The sequence below is a fragment of the Ambystoma mexicanum genome, chromosome 9, assembly GCF_040938575.1.
Source record: "Ambystoma mexicanum isolate Mex_15411 chromosome 9, UKY_AmexF1_1, whole genome shotgun sequence".
NCBI classification, from domain to species: Eukaryota; Metazoa; Chordata; class Amphibia; order Caudata; family Ambystomatidae; genus Ambystoma; species Ambystoma mexicanum.
Window position 1 is genome coordinate 606,680,463 of NC_090931.1, and position 19,051 is coordinate 606,699,513.

At 44.9% G+C, this 19,051-nt stretch overlaps 1 protein-coding gene across 3 annotated transcripts in view; it reads right to left on the bottom strand.

Annotated features, from left to right (window-relative positions):
* Window positions 1-19,051, bottom strand: part of SSH2 (slingshot protein phosphatase 2) — an 878,905-nt gene that overhangs the window by 59,628 nt on the left and 800,226 nt on the right. For all 3 annotated transcript variants that reach the window (XM_069615249.1, XM_069615247.1, XM_069615248.1), the window contains one exon: window positions 15,747-15,811. In XM_069615249.1, coding sequence (XP_069471350.1) covers window positions 15,747-15,811 — 65 coding nt within the window. The remainder of the gene's footprint in view (window positions 1-15,746; window positions 15,812-19,051) is intronic.

Sequence of the window (19,051 nt, forward strand, 5' to 3'; positions counted from 1 at the left end):
AGGGGCAAGGGGTCATAACTGTATTTATGGAGCTTCAGAGAAGGACCAGGGTGGGTAGAACCACAAAGTACTTGATGCTGAAGAAGTTCTTGGTGCTCGACAGCGTGGAGGCAGTTCCAGGGCGTTTTGCAGCCCGTGAGACAGATTAGTGGCAGGAGACAGCTGCGGGTACCAGGTAGCAGGCAGTTCAGCAAGCAAGTCTGGATGGACGCCTGCAGGCTGTTGGGCGCGGTGGCTCTCGGGACCAAGAATGCTGTCTGTGCTGGTTGGCAGATCTGGAATGCTGGTCGAAGCGTCTTGGGCAGCTCTGGTGACAACAGTCAGCGGTGCAGCCAGATGTTGCTCGAGTACTTATATAATAGTACTTCTATTTTTAAATAGTTTTTAAAAAGATGGACGCTGGATGATGCTTGTGTGGCACTCCTCAGATTCTTTGCAGGGCTCATGTCCTTTCAAGGCGGACGGCCCAAAGCTCAGGAGGGTGTTAGCAGGCAACGGCCTTGTCCTTTGTCCAGAGACTCTCCAGCACTTCCCACCTAGGAAGCTTGCTGTCAGAACCTAGCAGGGCACGCTGTGTGCTGGCTGGGTACCGGTTCTGGAACTGCTGGATGGGTCCTCCGAGTCCAATATCTCCCTCTGTTCCATGGGAGATATTTAGGGGAGGGATCTTGCTTCCCTCTTGGAACTCCTGTCCTTCCTTCACTGGCGAAAGATATAAGGTAGAATGTAGCTTCAGCTCAGGTCCAAATGAGTCCTCCTTACAAAGTCTTCAGATGATCTGATCAATGAGGGGCTCAGCCCTCTTTAAAAGCCAAACAGGGACCCAGGATTGGTGTAGCCCAAGCCTAACTTAAGTGAGCCAATCCTGGGTCTCCACCTACAATCTTCAGTGCTGCTTCAGGTCAGAATCAGAGTGCTTGGCAACAGACAGGGGAAGGATGACAACATCCACTTCTAAGTCCCACCCATCTTCCTGTCTGTTGTACATCAAAGTGTCTCCCCAATTAACTGAGCCCTATGCAACGCTTGATCATAACATGGGCCTCCTTTGAAGTAGGGGGTTGCAGGCAGACTTTCGTCTCCTACAATTCACATACTTCACTGCTCTGAAAGGAGTGGTTCCAGGCAGGACATTCACTGCCATTTCATACCAAGGAGGGGCGTTAGTACCAAGTGGACACATTGCATTACAAAGAAGTGTTGGCATTTAGACTCCATTGTCACTTCCTGCACCCAGGCCTTCCCCGAGGCCTGCTAATTAACATTCTTCAGTATTCACCAGCACCAGCAAGGTTTGACAATGGAGATGCAAATCCATGGGGCCTTGAAATCTAATCAGACTGCCCACGGCCAAAGGCTTTTGATGTACTCGCGGCTGTCCGGTGTCAGTTACACATGACAGGGGAGGGCGGCGCTGGTAAGTTGTGCTCTCCCAGAGTACATGACTATTTTTCTGCTTTGCAGCAAGCATGGAAAATGTGCTGGAATGGCCCCACATATTTTCGGAGGTTGATCTCCCATCATTGATTCTTTTAAACAAACAAAAACAGCCGAGCGCACTCTTCCCGTGCGGATGGTCGAATCCCTCACAGTAATTCCCCTAGAACGCTGTGGTGGGCTCTTTGGGTACCGCTGGGTGATAACAAAAAGACTGCAGCAAAAAGGTTTACCCCTCCGTGTGATTCTACACGGAAGCAAAGCGCAATGTGACACAAAGAAATTGCCACCAAAAGCAGATTTTTCTTCTTCTGGCAATTGCAGTTTGAATCGCTCATAGGAGTGGCTAACTTCTGGTAAGATTTTCAAGTGAGTAGTCTGCTGTATTTTTTTAAGCTTGGAGTAAGATGATATTGGACTTTAAAACACATCTTTTTTTTAATAATCTATACTATTTTGCATCTCACACAAGAGAGGTATTTTACCTTAAACTCCCTCCTTAAATCAGGCAGTAATGGTAGTAGAAATCCTTCCTGTAACCCTGCTTTGAGGAGAAAACTGATCAGACAGCATAGGGATGTGTGGGAGGAAGCTGGAAGGAATGTCTTAATCGCTTGTTTTTTCGACACTAGAAGTGCCTACCACTATGCTTATCTCTAGCGCTGAGTAGCGCTAAAACCCAGATGCAAAAAAAGTCACTTTATACTTTTAGTCCTCATCTCTAGCGGTAACAGCTTGGTATTGAAGAGTTTTTAACTATTCAAAATGGTAAAAAAAATACAATTGTTTCAACGAAAACAATAAAACAAAAGTTTAAATGAAACAAATGGGAAATTTAGGGTTAAAAAACAATTCATAACAATAAGAATCAAACCACAATTACGAAGCACTGCAAAGTACAGAAAAGGATTTCCCAAACCGTTTCCAAAGTATGTCTAAAAGCAACGCTACACCTGGGTGAACAGTAAGAGAACTGGACATACCGTTCCAGATTAGGAGTGGGATTGCAGGAAAAGCCTACCCCATCCTAACTACGGGGCCGCAAATTACAATGGCAAATATCTGGATTGCCTCTACTTTAACGCATTTGGGACTACAGAACACTACGGTTGGTCAAAGAAGCCAGTAGGTATGAACTAATTGAAAAGCATACAGTGATAACATTTATGGAAGCAAGAGGATCATCATCAGATTATTGGCCTAAAATATTTTCTGCCTTCTCTTGGTGACTATGGAATACGTGTTTTCTCAAATTGCTTCCCCCATGGGCTTATGCAGAAGGATAGCATGAACAAGAAAATGCCCAAAACAATGGCATGAATAGATCTACCAAAGCGGATATTCAGCTCGATGTGATCAACAATTGCGCCATTAGAAAATGCAGTACTGGCACAAAAGGTACTATGCTCTACCTTCTGCGCAGAGTTTTCAACAGGGCCAAACCATAGTCGGCCTCTGGGGAAGGTCCCAAATGAAATTATCATTGGCTCGATGCCACCCACACCCACCATGAACGTTCATCAAGTCCCAACTCTACATTTCATTTTTTGTATTTGACAAGTGCCGTTTTTTCAACCCAGTAAGAAGTTGGAGTGAGTGGGCACAGCAGGTATATTGTTAGGGTTAATGCTAAATATTTTCTTCATCTTGGATAGTTATTTGGTCCTGCTGCCAGAATACCCCCATTTGCACGGTGGGGTGCAGAAAGTATGTAGGGATGTTACCTGGGTGGGGATGTTTTAGGCACCTGGAAGGACCTAGGGTGAATGTATTACATATGGTTTACATATAAATTAGACATTTTTCTTACATAGTCTGTAATTAAGTTCTGGAATATTGCATACAAAATTTCTCACAATAGTCAAATGATTTTTCATAAAAAGTCATCTTTTATTCCAGAGAGATAGGCTTTCCTATGATGTCCGGTGTATTTCGGTCCTAAGGACCATCTTCAGGCACCAGGTTCTACAAAAGAATAATCAAATACATCTTGTAAGTGAATTGTAGCTCAGGATATTGTTCTCGTATATTACATGTGCTTACTGTGTATGCCTTATTTACCTACCTATATTGTCTTCACTTCTAAGTGCGCTTCATCGTCTTCTATCAGACTATAGTGTATTTCCTTTTCTGGTCTGCTTCCTTGACCTTAGGTCCTCATCCGAGACCAATGGTGTAAAATATTGTAGACTATCTTTCTTAATAACTAATGCACTTAGTGGAATTTTAGACCAATTGATACAACAATGACCTTGCTGGTGCAATGTCTTTTCTGAAGTTTAATGTCTCTCCTGGTGACATTTATACAAACATCTACTATTAGGTGTGGTCCGTGGGTAGGGATCAGATTAGTGCATCTTAATAAATGGTTCCTTTGAATGCCTTGGCATTCTTACCTTTTGTTTCTCATTCTAACGCCTGTCTGGGACACCAAGACCGATGGAGAGGAGTTCCATGTTCCCAGATGGCGTTTTGATCTCTGAATGGCGCTGGAAATTGCATGCGTGATGACATCATTTGGAGTGGCAATATCTATCTCCAAACTCTTACACGAGAGAGAAACATACTGGGTAGAAAAGCTCAACTCACTACACCAAGTGGGTATGAATGAGGAATGCATGTTTGCCTACTTTCTCGAACAAGCGGAGTATAAAGATGGATAAAGCTACGCTCCACAAAGTAATTTGCCTTTTATGAAAAATCATTTCATAATTGTGAGGAATGATGTATGCAATATGCTAGAACTTAATTGCAGACTATCCAATTTTTTAAAAATTGGAATTTATATGTAACCCATATGTGATTCATTCACACTAGGCTCTTCCAGACGCCTGGGAAATCCCAACCCAGATAACATCCCCAGTTTTTTGAAGCGCCAGAACTTTTGAAACTACTAGACAAACAACCCAACAGACTGACTCGTTGATAACGTTAATTTATTGCAAAACTCAAGATCACCTTGTGACCTATTTGCAGCATCAAGTTCATTACGAGTAACAGATATGAAAGCCTACCAATCTGTTCTGGTGTTTGTTGGCAGCTGCCTGGGTCGATAGGAACGATGTGTAACCTGTGTGACTCGAGGAGCAGGCCCGAGCAGGACGGTACAGGCAAGAATCGAAATGTTTATCCCCCGCCTCAACGCTAGAAACACCAACCGCCAAGTTTACAGTAATTCTAAACCACTGCGGCTTTGGGCTCAACATGCTCCTGCTATCTGGGTTCACAGGCGGACCACGGCTTTATTTGTTTTGGTCTGTTCTTGGCCAGCTTGCCTACATAAGTTATTCTGCCTTGCAAGAGGAGTACAGAAAAGCTACCCTGATGGGAAGGCAAGATGATTAGTTGCATATCAGAGCAGATGGGCCAGGAGGGATTTTACCAACGGTCTGCGGGTTATGCTTGTGGTCAGCAGTCTAATGCATAAAAGCATGAACCGGAAAAAGCAGCCACACAAACCAATGTATTTTCCCATAGCACTACCAATAACCAAAGAAAACACTTACTTACATGAAATTGCTTCTGGGCACAGGACAGTCGCACCCTTATAACTGTCATTCTCTTCAAATGTACCTGACAAACCTGGAGGAGAATCGTTCCACGTGGCTTGGCGTGAATCCAGGCCAACCCTGACTAATGGCTAAACAAGCCGGTTTTTGGCACCAAACAAAGAGCTTCTAAGAGCTGTAACCTTGGCCTTCATTGTCATGACGCTGGTTGATATTACGAGTTCAAAGTCATCAGTTGCAAACAAGCAAAACATGTTTTGATCCGTCCCTTAAAGGAGTGCATAAACTCCATTGAGGCGCTATAGTTTAATTCTAGTCTTTGATCTTTGCAAAACGTAGTGCTTGGTGATCACCTTCGGTTGGTTTTAACTTGGTTGTACTACAGAGACTTTGCATTAAATAACATTAGCACCCTGGGCGGAGGAGCCCGCCAATCAGGTGGCTAGGAACGTGGGCTTGAACCGCCTGTGAAAGCCCATGTTCCAAGCCGCCAGACGGCCGGCTCCCCCTGCGTTCTTCCCAGTTTTTTTTCTTTACTAACCCTCACACCTCATGGAAAGGGAAGAAGGGCTCCTTACAGAGCCTCTTTCCTTCCCATGTTGGCCATCTTGGAAAAGGATTTTCCATACTACAGCGGGACACTTCACGCGTCCCGTTGTACGAAGAAAAATCCTTTTTTTTAGCACCCCAGGTTACCGCTTTGTTTACTTGCTTCGCTCAGGCTGAAAACTTGGGCTGCCGGGCCGTTATCCCCCGTTCCAGCCCCTGGAACTGAAGATGAGCACCACAGTAATCACCCGGTTCGGAGGAAGCTAGGTGATCACATTCCAAATGCTTAATTAGCTTATCAATACTGGAAGCTTTGTATCAATCATATCATTGAGCGGGTTCAGGATTTAAAGTTAACCATCGCACATCATTAGCTGTCACTAAGCCACGACATACTATTTTCTTATCTATACTTACCATTTGTACAATACATTTACACCTGTAAAGAGCTGCAAACAACCGTGCTTAATCTCTAGCTACTCCGTTATGATAGTTTATTTATATAGCGCCTATACACAATGTGTTTCAAAGCGCTTCAAGGCAAGGAAGGGAACAAGGGAAAATACAAAGACATTCTTACAGGCCATGAACAGCAAGGATGTGTGATTAACTATCGTACTCGGCCTGACGACATTTCAGATAGTGCAAGGAAGGGAGCGGGAGAGTGGCAAGGAAATGGAAATGACAGGCAACTACCGTACTAGGCCTGACGACATTTCTGGTAGAGCCAGAGGAAAACAAAAGGTGAGGGAGAGGGGTGCCGAAAGGGAGGGGAGGAAGAATTATTATTCACCTACAAATGCGTTGAAACTATTCTACAGATGTACATTACTTGTGCTTTAGCGTACCTCCAAACCTCCCTCTACCACCGCTTAATAGTTAATAGGTTTTCTTTCAAGTGCAAATACATACAAATATCAAAATTATGATAACTTTTTTCCAGATATACTGAATAAAAACGCTGTGGGTTGGTATGAATACATAGCACTGTGTGAGGCTGGCCTGCCTTCTGCTAACTTTATTAGTCCTGGTGTGCAATAGAACATGTGTTGCATGTGTGTGTAAGCTAGGCACTACCCCCCCACCAATTGTCAGGCATAGTGATTTGTAGTCGCATGTCTTTTGCAGCCTCTTCCCCTCCCCTCCTTCCTCTCCCTCCCATGTCCTGTCCTGTGTAGTTAGGCACTGCCCCAATTGCCGTCTTGATTGTAGCTGCCTGCCTCCTTCAGCATCTCACCCTTCCCCCTCCTTCTCATCTTTCTTTCATCTTAGCACTTACTCTCATCACAGCCCCTTGACTTCTGATAAAAGCTTGTCTGTCCTCCCTCCCTCCTTGTTTTCTCCTCCCACTCCCTCCCCAGCACTATCTTGTTAAGTCGCTGACCCTTTTAAGATAGTCAAATGTTTTGTTCCTTTCCTCTTCCCTTCTCTCCCCCTCTCCCTCCCCAACTGCTTGCACTGCAACAATTGCCCCCAGGCATAGTATTGTTGCAGTGCAAGATACTGCAACAATACTATGTATTGCTCGTATTGTTCCTCCTTTTTTTGTTTTCCTTCCCTCTCCTCTCCCTTATTGTTCCATGCACTTGTACTATCTGTTATGATTTGATAGTTATTTTTCACATTCTGATTTGTTTCAAGGACCTGGAAGAATGTTACTGTATTTTTCCATGCTCCCTCCCTCCTTGAAGCACATTGTGCATAGGCACTATACAAATAAACTATCAATATCAATATTAGAGGAAAGGTTGTGTTGGAGCTATTGGGTGGGTAATTTCACCAGATTTGAAGGCGGTGGAGACGCCTCCCTCCTTTCAATGACCAGTAAGTAGCTCCTGCTCATCTCATATTGAGCGATAATCAAAATGGGCAAAGGGAGCGAGGCAATGGTCCTTGTGAACACACCGGCAGGATGACTCGATTTAACGCAATGCTCCATTTGCAGGCTTTACAATCTCTAGGCTGAGGGAGGAGTTTGGAAACCCTTAACTTGTCACCCTTAAAATATCAATGATCAAGTTACTGAGCACAAACTAGCTGGGCATCAGATGATCTGAGCTAACAGTTGCTGTCCCCAATGAAAAAAGTTCTGCTGGCCTTAGGCGGACAACTCGGCCACTCCCCAAGCTTGGAAAATTCCAGATCAGTGCTTAAATGGGCCAGCTCTACCCAGCCCTCAGTACCGGAACTTCTTCAAACTCATGGAGAGTACCGGTACTCATTGCCACTGTCCGTTATTTGCTTGTCCCAGCTGACATTCACTCTGTCTTTAAGTACAGGAAAGCACAGCTGATCTCCCTGAAGTTTAAGGACAATTAGAGGTTGAAAGCCCAGGCACAGATAGAAGGAAGACTATTGTCCATGAAGAGGTGTGAATGGGGGGGGGGGCGATAATAAATGGGAGGGATGCATAACATTGCATGCATAGACTAACAGGCGACATTACATGAATACAATTTAGAAATAATCTTTCCATGTGAAGGCAGTTTTAAAAACACACACCTTTGTACACTTTGTGTAATCTTCTAGTCAGGATGGGTAAAATACTATAATCCTATTTTTGCTCCACATGTTTTTTAAATATATTTATTGTCAAGTTAGTGTTTTGTGCAATTTGTGTACCTTTAAATGCATTGCTATTAAAACATGTAATCTTTTCAAACCCAAACCTTAACACATACTTAGATTAACGACAGATGGAAGATATGTAGCCAAGAGCTTAACTCGCAGACTGAGCTGAAATCCTAGTTTTAGCACTTAAGAAAAGTGTGTGATCCTGGGCAAATCATTTACTCACTGCCTTTTTTCAAAAATGGAAAAAGGGCCCAAAGGAAAAAAGTCCCTAAAGATTTCATTTATACAGCCACCCTGTGTCCCTCCACAGGTTTCAGTGGGGATTGTGAGAGTTTGTTACTTCTCTCTTTATGCACCCTAGATGAGCCAGAGATCATGCTTACTCAATGGTATAAATTGTCTTTCCGACTCCCCTTTCCTTCAAAGCCCGTCAACTTTTATACGGGACCATTTTCATGCCAAAACAGGGCAAATTCAGTCTGATTGATAGATGTCTTTGAGTGGTGACTGCATTAGGCTGATAATCAAATTTCAAGCGAATGACTTAAAAGTACACCATCATATTGAAATGTTGATTGGAATCACTTATTGTAATGTTTCAGTGTGTCAGGGTCCCAAAGCCCAAGATCAGAACAAAGGGGCTTACACGGAGAGAAAGAGGGTGAAAATATATTTAGAGCCAGGATAAGTGGTGCGAGACATTGAAAGCTTCGTGACTGGACGGAAAACAGAATTTGAGGACAGGAAGACACACAAGAGCAATTTTTAGATCTGATGGTGTCTGAGCCCCGGACCATTTAAAGCCTACATTGGTGAGTTACCTGAACTTGCATTTTTCCATTTAAAAGCACTGATCCAGATGCACGTGCGCCATTTTGGAAAAAATTTCCATTTAGGCTGCTTCACGATTTTAGGGGATGACCATTGTATTGCACCAAAAGGCAAGTTGGCGTTCAGAGTACAAAGTCAGCTGAAGGCCCAAGGCCCAAATATCTGAAGGAAGCAGTGTAGGGTGACCAAATTTCCAAAACCAAAAAAAAAAAAAAAACGGGGACGACCAACAACATAAAAGAGGGACTACCCCATCGCAGCCCGCCAATTACCGCCTCTCCCCCAATGAGCCCCCACAACCACCACCCAATCATATTTCCAGCACTTCTCCTTTCTATAAAGTGTATATGATCTCTTTTGTGCAGTTTTGTCTGTGAATCTTGGCATGTTAATTCAAAACAGGTGTTTGCTCCAATTGATACAACAGGGCTTGCTGTTCACTCATTTCCAAGCCAGTCTCTGTGTGGCACAGTCAGTAAGTGTTGTGACTTGTACCTGAAAGTTTGGGTGTTCGAGCCAATCTTCCACATCAAAATTCTCAGTGTTGTAAAAATTACAATTTTAATGACCGTAGCCGCCCATCCCTGCAAACCCCAGACAGGGTTTATAAAATGAAAAAAATCCCGGGACGGAGGGTGATTTCCCCTGGTCACCCTAAAGCAGTGGGAAACCAGGAATTGCAGAGAAGAGGATATAGAAAAGGGAAGCGCAATCAAAGACTTCTGCGATATGCCACATACTTCGTTTCAAAACCGAATATGGTCCCTGTAGTAAAATAAAACCAATCCATCTCGCTGGTTTCCTGGGTGCGTGAATGCAAACTAACTCTGCACAAATCCTTAAATCTTTAACCACGCAGAGGCTGGTTTGGTTTTCAACGAGATCTGAACAAAAACAGCCCTCAAATCTTCAGATTCACAGCCTTTAACCAGTGCGGCAAGGTCGCATTTTCCCAAAATAGACCACACAATGAAGCCAGTGACCAGAGAGGCTGACCTCGTGCTGCCACGCATTCGGGGCTTTTGTGGGTAGACATTAAACGGCACTCTTCATTGGTTCAGCGTCTTGAGAGCCCACGCGTTGGGCGGTTGCCATGAGCAGTAGATGCATTCCATCCTTTGTCCACTTTAAAAAAAAAATGTGGTCTCAAACAGAGCAAAAAACTATACAAAGAAATGACAAGGCCTCGCCATTTCAGAGGCACAGAAGCTGAAAGCTGCCATCAAACAGCTGAAACTTAAATGTTACTCACCACAAGGACCACTGAACTAGTCCATATTCCCCTTTCCTCCCAATTTATGGGATGTCCCTGCACTGGGACAGGACCGTTGTCTTTTTGGGACTGCTAAAACCCTTTTAGACAGGAAATGGAGCACATGCCGAGCATAGCTACACCCCCACCGCGCTCCACCGTCCAGAAACGCACACTCCTAACCAAGACAAGATATTGAAATAGTCGGGATGGTAGGGTGTTGTATGGAGGCAAGGGGACTAGGATTATATAGTAGCTACTGTGGTAAATTGCATACCCAGTTCCTTTCCCTTCACACTTCTGGATGAATTCTACAGGTGTAGATAGTGGTATCCGGTCGGCCGCTTTGGTTCCTGGCAGTGAATACCCAGCATCTTCTCTGGAAGACCCATTTCTGCTTGCAATCCAGGTTAATTACTGATCCTGCTCCCCAGATTTGGTAGAGTGCCTGCGATTGGTCAGATTGACTAATGGACCAATGGAGGTCTCTGGGCCGAGATGCACCGACGGGCATTTTGCACAACACCCAGATCTGTGGCAACGACAGAAATTTCTGGGAGGCCTCAGTGGCCATATTGCTACAAGTGGCAGAAATGTGTGACCAGCTGGGAACCTCAGGGTGTATACTGGTGCCAGGACAATGGTCCTCGGGAATAAGCCCTGCGGTTACAGCCCCTCTGCTAGATTGCTGGGGTGTCATGTGACGAGGGGTGGAGCCATGCGCTACACGCACTCTACTTTCTAATATCCAATTGAAACATGTTTTTGCTGCACAAAATAGTGATGAGTTTGAGAATCGTCAAAAAGTTAAACAGCATACCAACTGAGACTGTTGCAATGGTGGTCTTATAGTTGTGTAAACGAACAATGCATGATGCTTTTGGATATATATTGTTTTTTTAAAAACGAAGTATTGCAAGGCAACTACTGGTAAATCAAATATTTAATTTATATGGAGAGAAGCATTTATACACTGGCACTCGTAAGCCGTGCACAGCACTGGCACCCGATTATGGTGGGCAGAGAGGTCTGAGAAAGTGGCATAAATGGACAGCGTGAGCAGATCTCACCTATGGTGGCATTCATGCCGCAGCCCACCACTTAAAAGTAAATCTGTCTCCATGTGTGCTACGCAGGACAGTACGCCGTTTTGCCATTTTCATTAATTAGCCCACATTTCTGTGCCTTCCAAGCCACGTGGAAGGAGCCAGTGGTCAAGTTGTTATAAGAACTCTGCGTTAGTCTTTCTTTTACGTAGATCAATAGGTTGGTCCCTAGTAAATAACTGTCAGTAGGAAATGATCACCCGACTCCGTCAATGCTATTTAAGACTCTGGTTTGCTAGAGTAATCGCACAAAATAATATTTGTTTTTATATTGACTCTCATGGACTGGTGGTGCTTATGGACTTGGAAGAAATTGTTATTTTGTGTTATGTTATTTATATAGCACCCAAATGCTATGGTTATGGCAGCAAATCGCTGCGTGCCAGTGATCGTCAGCAGATGGAAGTCTGCGCACACAAGAAATAAAAGAGCATTGTATCAAGTATGTTAATGCTAAAGGAAATTTGTGCCGCGCACCATCACCACCGGAGTGGTCCCCTGGCGGCTCTGAAAAGGGAGGGGGGGGGAGTGAGTTAATGGGAACGAGCGGTGGAAGAGCAAAAGAGCAGTTAGGTGCCGTTGGCAGAGTCAGCCCGCTTAACACCGTTCGCTGGGCTTGGTGTGCTTTCCCATCGGTAGCCATCGAGTGCTGTTGTTCGAGTCTTTGTGTGGTTTGTTTTGTTGTTGTGAAGTGTGTGCGGTTTGTTGTGCTACAGGGTTGTGTTTGGTTAGAGTTTGAGGGTAGTATGCAGAAGGGTGAAATTGTTAGTCTGTTGGTTATTGGCATCGCTGTCTAGAAGCGATGTGCAAAGTTTCATGTTCTTTCTAGATGCGGCGTGTGAATAGCTCTGCATTTCTATATAGATCCGGTACTGGCTGATATTTACAATCCTTTCTATATATGAAGTCCACCAATATTCAAAACTGTATCCAAATTTAGCACTGGCACAACTTTGAATTCCTGTCTATATGTGAAGCAAGCTAGTATTCACAATTCTAACTAAATCTGGCCTCAATAGTATTCCCAATGCAGTCTAGCCGTGGCACTGGCTAACAATCGCTATTCTATCTAGATGTTGCACTGGCCGACATTCACAATCCTATCTAGTTGTGACGCAGGCCATTGTTCACAATCTTAGTGTGACACATGCCAACATTCGCAATTCTATCTAAATGAGGTACTTGCTATCATTCACAATTCTGTCTGGGTCTGGCGGAGGCTAATGTTCACAATTCTATCTAAATGTGCTACTTGGTAGCCTTCCTAATTCTAACTAAGTGTGGCACTTGCTTACATTCACAATCCTATCTAGATGTGAGGCTGGCTGGAGTTCACGATTGCATCTAAGTGTTGCACATCCTTTCATTCACAATTCCATCTAAGTGTGGGACATGCTAACATTCACATTTCTATCTAGATGCGATGCAGGCTAATGTCTGATTCCATCTAGGTGAGGCACATGCCAACATTCACAATTCCATCTAGGTATGGCACATGCTAAAAATCACAATTGCAGCTAAGTGTGGTAAGTGCCAACAATCATGGTGCCAGCTAAATGTGGCACATGCTAACATTCACAATACTATCTAGAGGCGATGCAGGCTAATGTTCATGGTTCTATCCAAGTTTGGCACATGCAATCATTTGCAATTCCATCTAAGTGTGGCGCATGCTAACTTTCACATTTCTATCTAGATGCGACACAGGCTAATATTCACAATTCTATCTCAGTGTGGTACTTACTAGCCCTCAAAATTCTATGCTAGTGTGGAACTTGCTAACATGCATAAATAGCTCTAGATGTGACGCAAGGCAAAAATGGCAATCATGTCTCGAATAGACGTAGGCTGATGGTCACAATTTTATCTAACTACGAGTGTTGTAAGTGATGTTTGCCTGGCAGTCTATGTTTTTGGTAAGGTAATGTAGAGTGGCTGGGCTTTCTGGAGTAGAGGGATTGCTTTACTCCCCGCACCCAGGTCAAACTTACTCTTAATTGCTGTCAGTTTCTGGCTGGCTTCATTGGCTTCCCATGCTGACACCTGCAGACACGATGTGGAGCCGCCTCTGTTGGAGCTGCTCTTTGCCTCTAGGCCCTTAGCCGCAGGGGCTGGCAGGCAGAGGGCTGCCCAGGTCTGGTCCAGGATAAAGTGAGAATTATACAATGAGGGCCAGGGGGGGCGGCATGGGAGGCAGGACAAGTAAAGAAGTTGCGACGCGGCAACGGAGCCCGCAAGGGTCCCCGTGCTGCAAGCAACGCCAAGATTGAGTAAGGGAGGCAGGGCGACTGCAGACACGCTCTCCTGTATCCCAAGATGGAAAAATCTCTAACTGTTCAATTGATGGCAGAGAGGACTAGAATAGAAGAATTAGGATAGCTGGGGTAAACTGTGTGCATTGTGTAAGGTAGCAATGGTGCAGGTTGATATGTGAATGCTGGACCGTTGGTTAGGAGTGGCGGGAGGTAGCAATTGCTATGTACAGGGTGAAATAACCTGGTCTCTGTTTCAGTATAAGCTTCTAGGTGTTGGACGTTTACAGAGATGCAGGCACTGCTGAGTCCCAGTCTGCACGTTTGGGAGGGCAATGTGTGGTATAAAGTGAGCATGTAATGAGCCAATCAAGTTCATCCAGGTCATGGGCATCGGAACTGTGAGTAAGGGTGTTTGACATGGAATGTTCAAGTGTTTCACTAGTGTGGCGTGTGTTCGAGGAGACTGAAATGTTAATTTAGTGGTTAGTGTGGGCTTTGAGCAAGGCAGCAAAGGTGCCCTTCCATCCACTAGTAAGACCCTCTGCAGAACGGTAAACCTTCGGTACCTTTATACTTTGCAAATGGGCCTGAACATGACATTCCATGCAGAATAGCATCACAGATCAGCAGAATACAGACTGTAGCTCATTGGTACCCACTGGAATGGTGATGCCGCTTTTCAATGAAAATAGGGGCTCTTATCAAAATCAATGCTCCAACTTTATGGACTTCAGAAGTATCAAGGGTTTTGCCGTTCCTACCAGAATCCGACACACATGATCAAAAGGTCACAAGCACTTAATTGAAAATAAATTTTAAAAAAAGACCACAATCTTTCGCCCGAAAGGACCTCCATGAAATTAAACGAGTGTACAATCTAACGCAGGGCCAGTCAGCAAGAATGGGATACAATATAAAAAAGTTTAGGATTTGTATGAAATGGACAACAATCTCAGGTGAAGAATCCACTGAGCTGGTAAAATTAAGAACCAGACCAAATCCCAGATTAGAGTTTTTATCTGGGAGCCAACAGGAAATGCGAGAGTGTCCATTGGTGCTACCATTATGCCCTTTCAGATTCCACCCAATGACGGCCAGGCAACCCACTTTCCACCTGCAGTGGAAGGTGCAATCCTGACCCAGTTACCAGCCCGTTAAGAGCTTCAGGCCTAACGGATTTCATTTTTATAAGAATTTATTTTGGGAAGAGCCATCTTCTGCAGACCAGACCTCATCTCACCTTACGGGCTCGAATAGTCTATGCATACAATAGGCTGCTCTGCAGCTGGCCCAAGTTTCATCCCCCCAGGGACCGCTCCTTTGTCTGCCAGGAAACAGCACACCGAGTTTCTGCACCACCCGCCATAGACGCAGGATTCGGCCGACATTCAATGCACTAACCCTCAGGCAACTGCTACACGGACTGCAAATCGCTGATACCACACTGAACTTTCAATTAAATTTAAACCCCTGGAACTTCCAGCAAAGGGAAATGCATCGTATGAATGACAAAGATCGTTTGTTTTTTCTGTAAATTAAAATCAAAGTTTTTGTTTTTTTATATAAGGTTGCATACCGGAAATACCAGTTTGAGCACTTGGTAACAGGTGTTACTAATAACCATTATTACCCACATTTGTTGTACTGAATTTACAGCACTGGAAGGATGAAGGGAATGGAGGAGCACTGAACCTTCACCGAGCCTCACCGGAGAGCTATAGTAGAGCAATCCATCACCCCCCACCCCAATGCATGATAACACCCCCTTTTCAGCTTTTTTTCCTGTTGGTGCCTCCTGGTGTTAGGACGTGCTCGATAATTTAGTCTGGCAAGCACAGCCAGGCTGTATATACAGGACACCCAACATTCCTAAACCATTTCCTAGCCCCGGCCCTAAAGCAGCTCAAGGGTAGCATGCAGCCTAAAATAAAGCAACCAAGCAACAGAACTTACAACAGTATGGGTCTCAGAGCCGAGATTACTCGATAGTTGAAAAAGCACTTTAGCGCCCACCCTTTTGAGTACTCCTAAGAAAGTAGCTCCCATCAACCACCAGCCATGCCCCTGCATTTCAAATAATGAGACATCGAGCAAAACTTAGCCCACAACCCCACACCAGACAGGCATCCCTATCCTGTACGACTGTCCCCCAAAACAGCTCTTGTTTCCCATGTACCTTCTATGGCTCAATAAAAGCTGGTAACGTGAAAGAAATAAAGAGGGGCCAACTCACCAGCCTGATGTTGTCTTCCGGTCGTAGCAGTGTGAACATCGCCTGCAGGTGCTGCTGGAGATCTCCTGCAAGAGAAAAGGGACGGTTGAGACAGAGTGACTACAAAGCAACCAATACATAGTTTATCATTCCTGCAGCCAAGTAAAAAGTGTTTTCATGCAATCTTATCTTTTCAGCTAGCAATCCGGTGACCTGAATAGAAGCCTTTTTATCATTCACACCCAAGGAATACAGTTTAGCCAATCAGGTGGCTGGAACAGTGGGTGAGCATACACATTCCCTGCCCGCTGTTCCAACAACCCGAGTGGGGCATTTTTTAAATTTTAATTTTTGTAATTTTTTTGTGTAGATGGCAACTGGGCACCTATTCTTTGCTGCCACTTCATCCCCCTCCTCTCCCCACTTATCTGCTGGACCGGAGCTTCGTGCTCCGGTCCCAGAGCTGCTCCCATCGCCCAGCAGCCACCATAGAAAAGGAAAAGGGGTTAGTCCCTATGGTAGCGAGCATCTTTTTTCCCCACCCCCCAGCCCTCTGAGGAAAAACACCCAGCACAAGGCAAAACAACAGTGACCATAAGACCCTCTGCACAGGGAAAGTGGTCCTGGTGGGTGATCGAACACCTAAATGTGTTCATGTCTGCGTTTTGAAGTTGCTGCTTGTATAGTTGCAAAGAATTCTTAATACTCTAAACGAAGTTCATAATGCTGTATCTTTGGAGTCCAGAGACCCATTGACTGAACATCACTCCAAGCGAAATGTCTGATATATACATACAAACAATCACACAAATAAATTAGGCAACTTTGTACAGCATATGTTACTTTGCATTTATATAGCGCCTTATGCACCATTGGTATGATCTCAAGGCGCTGGTAGATTGAACGCCCTTGGGAACCGTAGTTCGAGTCAGCAGAGAGAGCGAGAGCCATAAGGTGCGTTTGTGCAGCAGGTGCAGCACTCTTATGATAGCTGCTTCTTAGCGGTAGGTATGGTGTTTGGGAGATCAGGAGTATGTGTTCATTCAGGCACAGATCAGGAGTATGTGATACCAGACTGATTCTGGCTGCATTAGGCCTGAGGAGAATGTCTAGGCTGAAGGGTGTGCAGCCAGCTGTGTTTAGTTAGGATGGGAAGTATGTGGCAGGTGTTGGTATGAGAACAGCTATACCGACTGTCATAGTATCACTGTGTTCTAGTTGAGTGGTGGTGTATAGAAGAGAGTAAGCGTGGATGATGTGGTGGTTTTCAGTTGGTGCTTGAGATCAAGCGCCTTCATGCTCCATGCATTCCGTGCGCTCCAACCATTCCACGCGCTCCAACCATTCCACGCGCTCCAACCATTCCACGCGCTCCAACCATTCTTGCCCAATGTCCATTCCATGCCCTCTATTTGTACCATGCATTCCATCCGTCGCATGTAGTCATTCAGTTCTATGCACTATCTGTTCAATCAGTTCCATGCATTCCTTCTGATCCATGTACTTCGTCTGATCCATGCATTCCATCTGTTCCACCTAGTTCGTTACACCCTCTTCATCTGTTACACCCTCTCCACATAAATCATCCGCTCGACACATGCCATCCGCTCCACACAGGTTATCCGTTCGATCTGCACCACACTCTACATACATATTAATATGTTGATCTCGGTGGCACCACATAGAGGTATGCCCATCACCACAGTGTATTCATTCCTCCACACCAACTCAAAATCACATTACAACGTGCAGAGAAAAGTATGGAAAATCTTACCATCTCACACAGAGGACACGAGAAAAATGAAGCTAAGGGATAGTATAGACAGTCTGTGGTTTGGTTTTCGACAGGGCCTAGGAAGTGTGCGGGGGGGGCAGGAGAGATGTTGGGGGGCCAGGGGAGATGTTGGGGGCAGGGAAAGAATTCAAGTAATTTGAAAGAGAGATGGGTGCACCAGGTACCACTCTTAAACACTAGCTTTGAGACTGTGGCTACAAAGGGCTGTTATATTTGCCACACTGCAATGTGATTTTGAGTTGGTGTGGAGGAATGAATAGACTGTGGCGATAGGCATACCACTACGTGGTGCCACAAAGAACATATGTTGTACAAAATTGTCTAATTTATTTGAAGGTTTAAAGTTTGGTATTGCACGTGTGATGTTATATATATCAAAACAAGAGAATATACTTCGTTCAGGGAGTTATAGTGTTATTTTTGGTGCCGGGATATTTTGGCTTGGCAACACTTTTTGAAATGTGCCAAAAACAGTAACTGAAGGGTCGTGGATATGCCACAATGTAAACATACACTTGCTTCGGAGCTGTCTGCGGCACTGCTACAATGTTACCATAAACAATCCTGCAAGCGGAAGCAGCCAAGTGACATTACAAAGCCGACTGTAACCTGTAGTGTCCTGCCATATTGGAACCCAAGACAGTGCCTAGATACCACCCATGCACTTGTAGCCTAGTGGCTTACACAGAGCAACGTCAACCTATACACTAGAGGTCTGCAACCCATAGCTTTACATATGTTCAGGACTAGAACTCCCATGATCCCCGACCATGGACTATGATAGCTATGGTTGATGAGAGTTGTAGTGAAAAACATCAGAATTGTCAAAGGTTGCAGAGCCCTGAATTACACCTACTACCTGCGCATAAGAAACATCAACACCAGCTGTTAACCAATGAACGGTTCAATAAAAATTAAAGACATAATAGAAAACCAGACAATGAACAATGTAGAAAAGTACAACCCCATTCCAGTCCCTGTGCGAAAAACTTGCACCAGCTGGAAAAAGCAAACCAAGGAGTTATTTTGAACAGGCCTTAACAAGCAGATGTTAGTTACCCCTTTCAACGAAAGGGGAAGGAGTTGACCCCCCTCCCGCCCCCTCCACGGCAGCCAGCCTTGCAGTTCTACGCTGTACGAGAACAGGGGGTTAACAATTCAGAGGCAGACGGAGAGGCGCGGTGCAAGCGAATCCTTCTAGATGCAAGGCTGCACGAAGCCTGCAGGCTGCTGATAGATAATGCCCCTCAGCCGGAGCAGGATGCTCATTTCTTTGAGAGATAAACTGGCTCCGTGCCCAATAGTCAGAGGTTCTGCGCATACCAGAAGACGACGCATGGCTGGAGGATTTGAATGCTGAATAAACGAGATATCGACTTTAATGAAGCCGGCATGTTTAATGCGCAAGTCAACGCTAAACTGCACCCAGCGTGTACTTATCAGGGCCGCCCTTCTGTGCATTCAACATCAGCTGGCAGTAAGTGGCAGCAGTACGTTTCGTCAGGCCCACCTAACCTACCCATTGAAGTCC